Genomic DNA, 12808 nt, shown 5'->3' with positions numbered 1-12808 from the left:
TTCAAATCAAGAAGGGAATGAACACCTCCAATTCCCCCCCAATGTAGTTATATTTGATAGAAATAATTCATGAACTTGATCCTTTGTCACAGCTTTTCTCCAATTGTCCACCCTATGCTAGTTGCAACTAAATGCTCTTCTTCCTCAAATCATGAGACGAGGATTACAGGGTTGGTCTCATTCTCTCTCTCCCCCCCCCTCCCCCCCCCCATATCTCCAGACGTGGGGAATGAGGGAGCTTGTCTTTCTGTACTGCTTTCTGTGATTGAATATTAGTTTTCTTTAAAAGTAATATAGAAAGAGTTAATGATAATTTAATCAACCAAAGAAGAATTGTGAAAGGTCAGTAACAGTAATGGTGGAAAATTCAAGGTGACGGAGGAAGGAGAAGAAAGAGGGTCCATTGAAGTTTACTGGAGTATATAATACTGAAGGGTCCATTCAATCTAAGAGTGTTCTGGTTGTCATTCTGTACCCCAAATCATAATAGTAGAAAGTGAAACATGCTTCTAAGAAACGAGAAATATTTCAAACACACGTAAAGAAGATCACAATGAGAGAATGGAATAGAAGCAAGATAGAGCTTCTATTGTGTTCTTGGGATTTTAATAGATAGATATCAAAACAAAGTAGGAATGAGAAGAAAGTAGTGGGATTTCCTTCATTAACTTGCAAATAAGAAGTAAAATTTTTTAAATCCCTCTTCACATCACCTGTTAAACAGAATAGAGGATAAGAGATACAATATAAACCTTTAGATCTCTAGAGGACATGTAGTTTCAATCAAAACCTTTATTGAACATTACTGTAGGATAAAAGACTGGAGGTAATTCTATCCCCACACAAAATGTGTACACAAAGATTAATAACATGAAAAAGAGGGAGTAATGCTTTTCTATCAAGATTCTTTAGGGAGGAGCCAAAAAACATGAAATAAAGATTTAGAAAATATAACAAACTATTTACAAGTCATAAACCTACGAAAAGAGCAGGAAAACTCCTTTTTATCTGTGTTCTTTCTTTCTATTCAAACAAATGTAACAGTGCGGAAAATGAGTGTTTTTTTCTCTCTATTTTTCGTTTTCTGATTTTGCATCTAGTATTCCAAGTTCACTTGATTGACTAATTAACATTAGCATCAAGTTGGCTTATTAAGGTCGTAAAGGCTCCATCCCAGAAACTTCTCTAAGAACTGTTCTCAGACCTTTGCTTAAAGGGTACAAGATTCCAACCTCCAAGGTCTTGTCGATTTTCTCGTTAACTCAATGCAGCAAATCCACCACTTTTCATCATCTGCTTAAACTCTATAAAATTCACCATTCCATCTCCATCAGCATCCACTTTCTTAATCATCCGCTTGCAGTCATCAACGGTCCGCCCTTGCTTGAGACCAAGCGATGCTAAGACAGATTTTAATTCATCCACGGTAATGTATCCGTCCCCATTTTGGTCGAACACATTGAAGGCCTCTCTAATGTCTTCCTCCTCATCGCGCTCTTCCATTATGGTCTCATATAGAGCACCAAATTCATCAATATCGATGTAGCCATCGCCATTCACATCAATCTTGTTGATCATCTGCGCCAGATCCGAATCAGACATGAAGATCCCCATGTTCTCTAACGAGTCATTCAGCTCCTTTTTCGTGATCCTTCCATCACCATTCCTGTCGAACATATGAAAGACACGCTTGAGCTCATCTGTCTCCATTATTCTGTGGTTAAACAACAATACAGTTATTGATTTTCACGCTACTGATTGTAATTTTTGGGAGAAGATTAGATGGCCTGAACTTTTTGGACACAACGGAGAGAAGAATTGTGTCAAAGAGGTGTCTTAGACAGAAAATTCTCAACAAAATGGTTGGCAGTGGCATTCTGTTGAGTGTGCAACACTTATTATTGTGTGGTGATTTTGGCTTCTTGGTTGAGAAAATTTTGGAGAGGAGCTTGGGAAAAGTTTTTTATTTTTTAGTACTATAATAATATTCATTCTGTTTTTTTTCCCTTGACCCACCTTTTGACAGATGTCATCTTCCGGGTTGATTTGAGCAATCAATCACAATTGAGATAAATATGTTTTTGACTTGTTCTGTATAAATATAAGACCAGTAAAAACTATTTGTTCCTTTGGATTACATGTGAATGAAGGAATGCATTCAGAAAATAGATCGACTTAGAGAAACAAATTTGAAGAATTCTTGATTTTTCTCAAGTATGGCCATGTCTTCCTCTACCAACCCAAGCCATACTTCTATTCCCTTCCCATCACTAGTGTCCATTAAAACAACCAAATTGGGTGCTATGCTTCCAACAGATGCCCATTTTGGCCTACCCCATCCAAAATCAATGTCATAGAAATTAAACTTACATAAACTAGTGGAGCCAAGTATTCTCTCTTCTTTATTCAATGTTCTTACTCTATCATCCATATTCTTTACATCATAGCCATGTTTAGTCACATTCTTTATCGAATCTTGAATTTTTTTTCACTAGTAACTTATAGTCTAAAGGTCCCTCAGAAACTTCCCAATTTGCCTCAACCATATGTATGATATTTCCCATGGTTTGTTGAGGTAATGGAGGTTGAATTCTTCTCCTTAAGTCTATTGGAGTTCGAATTACATAATTCTTAATACTATTATTATTGTTCCTTTTCTGCATAGCTGCAATAACTGCTTCCCATACAAAGGCTAACACAGCCTCTACTCGAGAAGTTGAACGTTCTGCTTTCGTGTCCAGAGCCAAAATATTGGACTCATTGAACATGAATCTTCTTGCTGCCATTTTTGGTTGAAGTTGATCTTTTTTCCCAAATTGAAACATAGAAAAACTATGGACCTCTTTCGGTGGAAAGATGGAAGTACAATCTATGAACAATTTGTCTGAAATAGTAATGTTGTCATTTTCTGCGCGACTCTGAATAATGCTTGCCCAGGTTTTGAGAAATGTGGCGATGGATGAACCATCAGTTATAAGGTGACTAACACAAACACCTATAGCAATTCCTCCACAAGCAAAACAGTTTATCTGTAGTGCCAACAAGACATTATCATCTGATCTTGTTAATGGATTCATTGGGAGTAATTTTCTCAGGACTTGAATTTTCAGGTTCATAAGCACATTTGACATGTCTTCATGAACGTTGGCACGCGTTAAATCAACACCTTGGTCGTTGCATTCAACTGTGATTCCATCTTTAACTCTTCCTGCAAGCGGGTTCAGGTAACTTAAGGTTTTCGAGAGGGATACCTTAAGAGAATCTATAACATTTTCCAAATCACTACTTGAGTTCTTGTTGTAGAAGAGAACAAATGTAGTGTAACAATTTGGAGCCTTTTGATCTAAAAGAGAAAGCTTGTGGCTTTTATGACTCTTTGAACTTGGAGAAAATGGTTTGATTGTTTCTTTAGAGATAATATCAACTTTGATATCCATTTCCCCTCAATGAGAATATGTTGATTTAGTTTGTACAAGTTTTGTGCATATAAGCAGATCAGAGTGAGAATAACAGATTCCCAAAAGTGCCAAAAGGGAAAAAGGACAATAAGGCCGGCAAAATCATCAAGTAGTGTGGTGAGATGAATGAGATCTCGTGGTCTAATTCTGGAAAAGGTCAATCCTAGTAGGGAGATTTTCCGCAGAATTTGAATTAGTCAAATCAGTAGGCTCGGAATGATGGATGATCGAACCAAATAAAAAATTTATTTGTGGCAGAGCGGATTATCCAAGGGAGCAATGAAAGTGATATTCAGCTGCATATAACCAGAGATTAGAGGACAAGACGTATTTATAAGGATTTTAAACGAATCAATTTATATTATTATTTGGAGCTTTTCACTAGCTAATTAAATTGAAATGTGTCGAAAGAAGTCTTGAAAGAAAAATTATACTTCTTTTTTTTTTTGAAAAAAATTCAAGTTGGAGGTAAAATTAGCATAAAAGTGCAAATTCAATTATTTGCCTTGCGCTTCTATTCATATAATTACCTCAATCAAATCCATGAAAAACAACATAATTAATAGTAGTAATTATTTTATATTTATAGATATAGCATATGTTTGTTTTTATTTTATATATTTATAAACATGATAAAGATATAGAATTTTGGGGACTCTTTCAACATTAAGAATTTATCAAAACTAGAATGTTTTTTTCTAAAAAGAAGTTTATATGGATTAAATAAAAAATAATTTGAAATCACATGTCACTTTATTTTTTAATTTAATTTGAAAGGGTTAAAAAAACATATGACAGGAAATAAAGTTGACAAATGATAATAATGCAGGACGGATTCATGTGGTATGATGTTGAGTGGGGCGAAAATAATAATTGTACTATGTCAATATTATAATGATTCATGCCTTGTTTTACTTGTGTGCAATTATACATTTTTAGTGCATTAATTTCATGCTAAAGATCAAACATATTGAAATTAGTAATTATCAAACATACAATACCAATTTTGTTTTTTTTCATATTAAATTGCTTTAAACATTTTCATATGTAATCGAAAGAGACCTTTTATTTTTTGTGAAAAATAAAAATAGTATTACTCCCTCCGTTCTTATTTATATTCACCAAATCAATTTTTACTTTATCATTTATATTCACCAAATTTAAAGTAATAATAAATTTTATGTTGGTGAGAATAATAAATTTTAAAAAGTAATGATGTGATTATAAATTTTATATACATATGAAATAAATGGTTAGTAGATATAAATGTGGGGTTGTTTTAACAAAATATAAACTTGTGGGTCAATTTTTGTACTTAAAAATCCCAAATCGTGATATGGAATTCCCATATCATAATTTTTGGAGAATATGGAATCCCATCTCATGATATGAAATTATGAAATGGAATCAGTATAAAATTGCATGTCCAAACACTGATTCTATCTCATGATATGGTATCACATGACCAAACGCCTATTAAAAAAATCACGTGTCATTTTATTTTTTAATTTAATTTGAAAGGCTTCAAAAAAAAACATATGAAAGGAAATAAAGTTGACAAATGATAAATGGGGTGGAGCCGGGCGAAAATAATAATTGTACTATGTGAAGTAAGGTGGGGTAGAATGAGTTGAAATCTTTCCGAGTTTACGTGAATTTGTCCTTCAATTGTTCCACTCTATTTGTCATCCCTAATAATATCCCTTGTCCATGATAAACTTATTATTACAAGAATCAAATTAGTTTAGTTAGTGAATTCTGAGCATTAGATAAATCTCTCTTCAACTCCCTCTGAGATTTGAACTATCAACTAATATTTTTAATTGCGAGTCATCAAAAGAACGAATATGTACTTCAGAGAAGAAGTGATAGAAATTGGTTCCTTACAATGTTTTTTGTCTTCACGCTTTCTAAAATCTAGCATATTATTCTATACAAGCTATAATATTCGAGTTTTTTTTTCTTTAAATTTTAGGATTCGTTTGACCATAAATTTTGAAAGCGTTTTTAATTTTTTTTTGGTCAAATATCTATTTGTCCATAGAAATTATCTAGTTTTTGAGAAATTAATTTTTAAGTTTCAAAATCTGCTTTAAATCTATTTTTGGGTCAAGATATATATATATATATATATATATATATATATATATACTAGTTTTTTGACACGTGCGTCGCACATGATTATCAATTTAGAAAATTTAAGCGAAAATTTTAATAATAAGCTTTGCACAAAATAATATTACAGATTCTTTTGTGAATGTTCAATGTGGTTCATCATATATATCTCTTATTCACACGAACCTATGAAGATGGTCAATGAAAAACATTATTAGTTAAAAGCAATAATTTATATATTTATTTCAGTTTGATGAGGTTCAATCATGTAATTAGTCGTATCTCACTAATATTACCTTATAGACGATATTTATTATGTATTTTTCTTGTCATCTAACCAGATGTGCTTTGCACGTGTATTCCACTTAATCTGTTTAGATGTCACATGAACATGTGGAGAGCAACTACATTTTATTTTTTAGAACTATTTTTGTATATTAATTTTTTTATATATTAATTTTAACATAATAGATGACGTTCTTTTTGTTGGCTCTCATATTTGACTTCTCGATTGACTGTGTACATAAATCAAAGAAAGTTATCTGATTGTCCATAGTTAACTGAGAAATGTTTTCTTTTTTTTACCGAAAAAAATAAAAACCAAAATTAAAGAATATATTATATCTGTGAAATCATATATATAATCACCTGTTTTTCTTACACCCAACAAAGATATAGTTCATATACTTGTAAAAAAAATTCAATTTATTCAAACAAGCATGATTCGTCCAAGGAAAAATAACAACACCGTGTTATCACATATATAGGGGCGGTATAATAATATGAAAAATTGTTGGTCAAAAGTTAATATAAGGAAAAATGAAAGATAGAAATAATTAATGTAATAACTATGAGAATTCATAATATTATAACTAAAGAGTATAAAAGAGTGTAAAAAATATTTGCAATAATTTGTAATAACTAAGAGAATTTATAATGTTATAACTAAAGAATTAATGTGCAATAGATGAATTTCTAATAAATTTTATACTTACATAAATAAGTAGGACTTTTAATTAATGTTACTATTTATTTTATAGGTATTAGATTTTAATTTAGTGTAGGGACAAAATGAAAATGTTTATTCCATATTACTAAATATAAAATTTATTTCATTAATGATAAATTTTAAATGATTCATATATATTCACATATTTTCACATTTGTTGTGTGTGTGCGCGCGCGCGTGCATTAATGAAAATATATATCTTATATAAAGTAGCTATAAATAAATAATTAAAATTAAACTAATATAGACTTCAACTGGTGTTATTAGAAGTCATATGAATTTTTCTTCGTCGAAAATACTGATATATTAAGAAATAGTAAATGGGTAAAACAAAAGGGCAGTGTTTACATAGTAATAACTATTTTGAAACAAACTTCCTGACAATCTAAATCATATAAGTAGCATTGCCAAAGAAAGTTATTCTTTTGTCTTGAGCATCAAAAAAACAAATGGTAACGATTCTCTAACTCTTGAGAAATTTAATAATTTTGGGAAAAGATATTCAGAAACATATATCTACATCACAAGAGAAATTGTTAACAAAAATAAATGAATTTATACTACAATAAAAATTAAACTAATACAAAATTCAACTGGCGTTATTACGAGTCATATGAACTTTTCTTCGTTGACATACTGAAATATTAATAAATAGTAAATCAGTAAAAAAAAGGGCAAGGTTTATAAAGTAATAACTATTTTGAAGCAAACTTCTAACAATCTAAATCACATAAGTAACATTGATAAATAAAATCATTCTTTTATCTTGGACATCAAAAAAATAAATCGTGACAATTCTCTAACTCTTGAGAAGTTAAGTAATTTTGGAAAAAGATATTCAGAAGCATATATCTACATCAATCATAAGAGTAATTGTTAACAAAAACAAATGAATTTAGACTACAATAAAAATTAAACTAATACAATTTCATGACGTTATTACAAGTCATATAAACTTTTCTTCGTCGAAAATACTTAAATATTAAGAAACAGTAAATCAATAAAACAAAAGGGCAATGTTTATATAGTAATAACTATTTTGAAGCAAATTTCCTGACAATATAAATCACATAAGTAACATTGATAAATAAAATCATTCTTTTGTATTGAGCATCAAACAACAAATCATGACAATTTTGTAGCTCTTGAAAAGTTTCATAATTTTTGAAAAAGATATTTAGAAGCATATATCTACATCACAAGAGAAATTGTTAACAAAAACAAATGAATTTAAACTACATCATGTTAACTTCATATATTGGAACATTACATACTAATGTATATACTAAGCAAAAACATAATTACTTTATCATCAGAATTATTTTCCTCAAGTACTCGGGGTTAAAGAATCTACTCTCTTAGGATAGAACAATTTACTTCATCAGAATAGTGGTATCTCATATTTCGCTAAACTTTGAACTCATTCAACGACAATAAATCACATGCAATTTTTTAAAATGCAAGAAGAAGAAGAGTGGAAGATTAAAAAAAAATTGTGGTTGAAAAATGAGAGGAAACCCCTCTATTTATAGTCAACAAAGGGTAGTATGAACAAGTAATTTTTGTGTCTTATCTGAAAAGTCATGACCTTTCCAAGAAATCACAGCCCTTTGGAAAAGTCACATCTTATTTAAAAAGTCACAACTCTTTGGAAAAGTCACAACTCATCGAAAAATCACAACCCTTTGAAAAAAGTCACAACTTATTAGAAAAGTCACAACTCATTCAAAAAATTACAACCTAAGTTAGGAATGTTATAGTAATTTAACATTCAAGTTAGGAGTTCATGCTTTTAAGGTAATTTAACAACGGTTATATATATATATATATATAAAACCGTTGGTTTCTTTTTAAAGTTTTAAAACTTGCCTCCCCAAATATTTTTATTTTATATATATAAAAAACAAACCCATCTATTACTTTATAATTGTTTTGCTTGATTTGTATAAATGTACTTCAGATTTATTTTGCTTGATTTGAATAAATTCTTCTTCATCCTAGCCAAAATATATGAGATCTCTCATCTTGTACTGATGAATTTTTGTAGCTACAATGTAAGTTGACGAATTGTAATAACTAGTAATTCTGTTTTTTATAAAAAAAACTAAAAAAATTATGTTATAATTTTAAGATAATATATTATTTAGTTTATCATAAAAATAATGATTTTATGTCAAACTTTTATATATATATATAACATTATGATTTATAATAATGATAAATTCAAAACTAGCTTACTTAATAAAAACGTGTTAAATAAACCATTTCAGATGCACCAACTTCTAGGATAATAAAGAAATGGCCAATAAATATCCACGTAGCATCATGTGATTGGTGCTACACAATTAAAGAATGATACTTATCCACATATAACTGCTCTTGTTTTCACAATCTATTTGACAGAGACGAATTTTATATTCGAAAATTAGAAACAGATCCAAAATTCAAAATTTGTTAATTCAGTAGTGCTACTGAATTTCAATAAACGCGTGACGAATATTCTGAATCCGTCACTGTAAAAAGATGTGTTGGCTTCCAATTCTCATCTTAATAGTTGCATTTGAGATCATATGCCTACAGCCTGCTCTAGCTGGTTTGTCTGTCAAGCATCTTCCTGGATTTGAAAGACCACTTCCCTTTCAACTTGAAACCGGGTAATTTTATTTATTTATCTTAAAGTAAATATTTAATCGTAGGGGCGGATCTACATTGAAGCTTTCAGGTGTTTTGGAGCATTCATTAATTTTGTATCTAATTAATAAAAATATAAATAAATGATATAAATTTAACCAGTGAGCACCCAAGCAACAAGTAGTTGATTGGTGCAGTGGTTGTTTGTGGGTGCTCAAAGTTACATTGCATCTGTTGTCTTTGGGTTTGATTCTCATTTTAACATTAAAACCAACTCTTCTCGGGCAGCAGATATTTATATCAAATTAATGGATGCATGACATATATTCTTTCCGTTCCCTTTTATTTGTTATTATTTCCTTTTTTAGAGTTAAACGATAAGAACTTTAATCAATATTTTATTATGTATTTTTTTTTTATCATATTGATATGCAAAAAATTGTAATTTTTAGTACTTTTCGTAAATTTTTTGAACTAATGTAATTTAATGTAACTTTGAAAAATAGTCAAATTGACTTTCAAAATGCGAAACATGATAACTAAAAAGGGAAGGAAGGAGTGGTTGAATGATTTTTTTGCGTTCTTAGCATGTGATGGTGTTTGATAGGATATATAAAAATAATGTTGAATAGGGTGTTTTAGTAATGATGATAATATTAGTTATGATGATATTAATTATGTAGAAATTATCTTTATACATTATTTGATTTAGTGTATTAAAATGATATACGTTGAATAATTTTTATTTTTTTTATTTACAAAAATTATACCCTGCATAAATATAATGAAAAGAATGTAGAAAAGATATTAAGGGGCAATTGTATTTTTAACCATGATAATGCATATATTAAAATCTCTTGCATTATTAATACCATGAATTTCTATGTATCAATTAGACATATCTTCATACTAATTAGAATGCATAACTAATATCATAGGTTGAAAAAATATACCAAATACTGTACAAAATTTTAAGTGTTTATTGAGAACTAACTTTTATTAATTAAAAGAATATCTACTCTATATGTAACACCATTTATTTACGAATTCAATCTTTAAATCTATACCCATAGTAATTGTGTGCATTTGAATGTTTGAGTTCGAGGAACATAATTTTTTAAAAAAATAAACATAAAGATATTAAAACATCCATTGGACATTATTGGACACAATGAATTGTAGTGGAGAAATCCAATCCCCACAAGGGGATATATATATATATATATAGTCCCAAATGGACTAAAGCTATAATGTACTTTTCCTATATGTGGTAAAATGTTTGAGATTACAAGGCGCTTGAGAGATGAAAATGAAAAATTTGAAAAATAAGTTTTATTGGTTACAATATATATGTTCTGTGACAATTTTAGGGGTTTATGTGAACACCCAATTATTTAGGAGTTAGAACGCTTTTTTTATACGTATTGCTACTTGAAACTCTTTAGAAAAGTTTTTGAAGTTTGATGTTTATTTGATCTGTTATATCTCTTCATGAGATACTTTAATATTTAATAATGTATATATGAAACTCGTAAAATATTGACTATTCTCAAATTACTTGATCAGGTATATAGGAGTAGGTGAAACAGATGAGGTGCAACTCTTCTATTATTTTATAAAGTCGCAATCTAATCCTAAAGTCGATCCACTTATTTATTGGTTTACGGGAGGTCCCGGTTGCTCTCCATAGAGTGCGATTTTTTTTGAATTTGGTAAATTATTCCTCTAACTTTATCCTTATATTATAAGAATTGGTTTTCTTTTAGGCTTTTCTCCTTTTTTTGCCATCGGCCAAAAATATATTACATGTGTTTACAATAATTTTTTCGCCAAGAAATAAGTGTTTTTGAATAGTTATACGTAGAAGTTTTTATTTCAACTTTTAAATTAAGCTGAAAGAAGTTTTTCATTTTGTTTATTTTTAATAAATCATAATCCATACTTATTTATTTATTTATTAGAATAATATTTTTATCGTGATGCTAATAACTTATTAGCATTATTTATTAGCAGAAATAAGTGTTTAACCAATTTTTATAAGATAGGAAAAATAATTGAGTAGTATTTACCTATATATTTATATATATAAACTACAATCATATACTAAAGCAAAAAAAAAAAGGTTACAAATTGCAAATTGTACTAATTAATTTTTTATGAAATCACTCAATTATGTTTTTAAGATGTTAAATATTATTCAAATTTCTTGCTAAAATTTGCAGGACCCATTACATTGGACACTAGAGCTTATAATGGGAGCTTGCAACGTTATCTTTAAATCCATATGCATACACAAAGGTCAGAAATACAAATAAAAAGGAAAACTTACGAAATCTCATTAGTTTAGGAGTAAATTATTTAGATACACTCTAATTTGCAATATTATGCATTTTATTAGATCTATGTGCCTTAAGATACATGAATCTGAGTCAAATTAGGTATAATTTTTTCTAAATACATTGTATTCAAGTGAATATGCATGTATGTGAAATACGTAGACATATCTCGCTCTCCTTCCTCTCATCTCACTCGTCACTCTCCTATATATCTGGTATCTCAGGTACATGTGGATTACATCAGATACATGTATCTAGTATGTATGTACTGTGATTCATATATATATGGGATACATGAGTCTATCTCCGTCTCCATCTCATTCGTCTCCCTCCCTATTTTAGTATATCTAGTGGTAACAATACATGTGTATTGGTGTATCTTTCTCAACATATTATCGAAAACTCTTAACTAGTGGTAAGATATGTAATTATTCAAAAGTATAGGTATAATTATTATATACAACATTGATGTACGTCTATAAGATAGTTTTTCCAAATAAAAAAAATGCTATAAATCACAATAATTAACAAGTTAAACTTATATAAAAAATTAACCGAGTCTCCTAATTTCATCTCTGTCACGATCAAGATCGTCGTGATTGGCACCCACACTAAACCTCCGGTGGGAGAACCATTACTACAACCCAACTAACCAAATTTATGAAAACTAAAGCATTTAAAGATATAGAAGCTGGTTTAAATGTAAGAGTCAAATAGAGTTCCCATAAACTCTCAAAAGGTCTAACAACGACTAACAAAACAATGCGGAAAATAATTCCATAAAATCTAAAAGTCAATGTACCAAAACTCTAACAAGGATCATAAGTCTAAGGAATGGGTACAAACCAAGCTAAACATAGGAATATCTAATGAACTAGTCTAAGTCCGAAAAGATGGACTAAACAAAAGGAGAACTCAAGACAGCCCGGAAGAGCTGGCTCACCCTTGAATTCGATGACGATCACTGCTCTTCTAAACGAGGTATGTCAATAGCCGCTTGAAGATGCCCAATACTCAACAAAGAAAGAGCAAGTGCAGTATCAGTACACAACCACAGTGTACTGGTAGGATCACGCGGCTATCCCAATTAGTGCAACATAAGCAAATAATTACAACATCATAAACATGCATACACTGAACATATACAATATCAAATATCACTTATGAACAACGTGCAATTCCACATTCTCAATTACATCAATATAACAAGTCAATGACCCTCTCATGGAACCCACACCCAAACTGTTAGTGTACCGAAT

At 29.8% G+C, this 12808-nt stretch overlaps 3 protein-coding genes across 3 annotated transcripts in view; 1 reads left to right on the top strand and 2 right to left on the bottom strand.

The window, feature by feature from the left end:
- Window positions 1-917: 917 nt before the first annotated feature.
- LOC125831250 (calmodulin-like protein 3) lies at window positions 918-1911 on the bottom strand. Its single transcript, XM_049510443.1, has 2 exons — window positions 1735-1911; window positions 918-1700 (listed from the first exon to the last, which is right to left on the bottom strand). Exons 1-2 carry the CDS (start codon window positions 1874-1876, stop codon window positions 1258-1260), a joined length of 585 nt encoding a protein of 194 aa, XP_049366400.1. The 5' UTR covers window positions 1877-1911; the 3' UTR covers window positions 918-1257.
- A 542-nt stretch (window positions 1912-2453) lies between these two features.
- LOC125831474 (stemmadenine O-acetyltransferase-like) lies at window positions 2454-3437 on the bottom strand. Its single transcript, XM_049510655.1, has one exon. It carries the CDS (start codon window positions 3435-3437, stop codon window positions 2454-2456), a length of 984 nt encoding a protein of 327 aa, XP_049366612.1.
- A 5565-nt stretch (window positions 3438-9002) lies between these two features.
- Window positions 9003-12808, top strand: part of LOC125831473 (serine carboxypeptidase-like 2) — a 28260-nt gene continuing 24454 nt past the window's right edge. The window contains 4 exon segments of the mRNA XM_049510654.1: window positions 9003-9236; window positions 10780-10925; window positions 11436-11474; window positions 11477-11511. Coding sequence (XP_049366611.1) covers window positions 9106-9236; window positions 10780-10925; window positions 11436-11474; window positions 11477-11511 — 351 coding nt within the window. The 5' untranslated portion in view covers window positions 9003-9105.

Source organism: Solanum verrucosum, unplaced genomic scaffold (assembly GCF_900185275.1).
Source record: "Solanum verrucosum unplaced genomic scaffold, falcon-dt-bn FXZP01000049.1, whole genome shotgun sequence".
Taxonomy (NCBI): domain Eukaryota; kingdom Viridiplantae; phylum Streptophyta; class Magnoliopsida; order Solanales; family Solanaceae; genus Solanum; species Solanum verrucosum.
Note: the sequence above shows the minus strand (reverse complement) of the source record. Positions and strands in the feature narration are given on the sequence as shown.

Bases quoted from the DNA above. Each gene is read 5' to 3' on its own strand.
- LOC125831250 (XM_049510443.1), bottom strand. From the start codon at position 1,876: ATGCCACTGCCAACCATTTTGTTGAGAATTTTCTGTCTAAGACACCTC. The intron at 1,701-1,734 runs GTATTGTTGTTT...TAATGGAGACAG, and splicing joins TAGCGTGAAAATCAATAACT to ATGAGCTCAAGCGTGTCTTT.
- LOC125831474 (XM_049510655.1), bottom strand. From the start codon at position 3,437: ATGGATATCAAAGTTGATATTATCTCTAAAGAAACAATCAAACCATTT.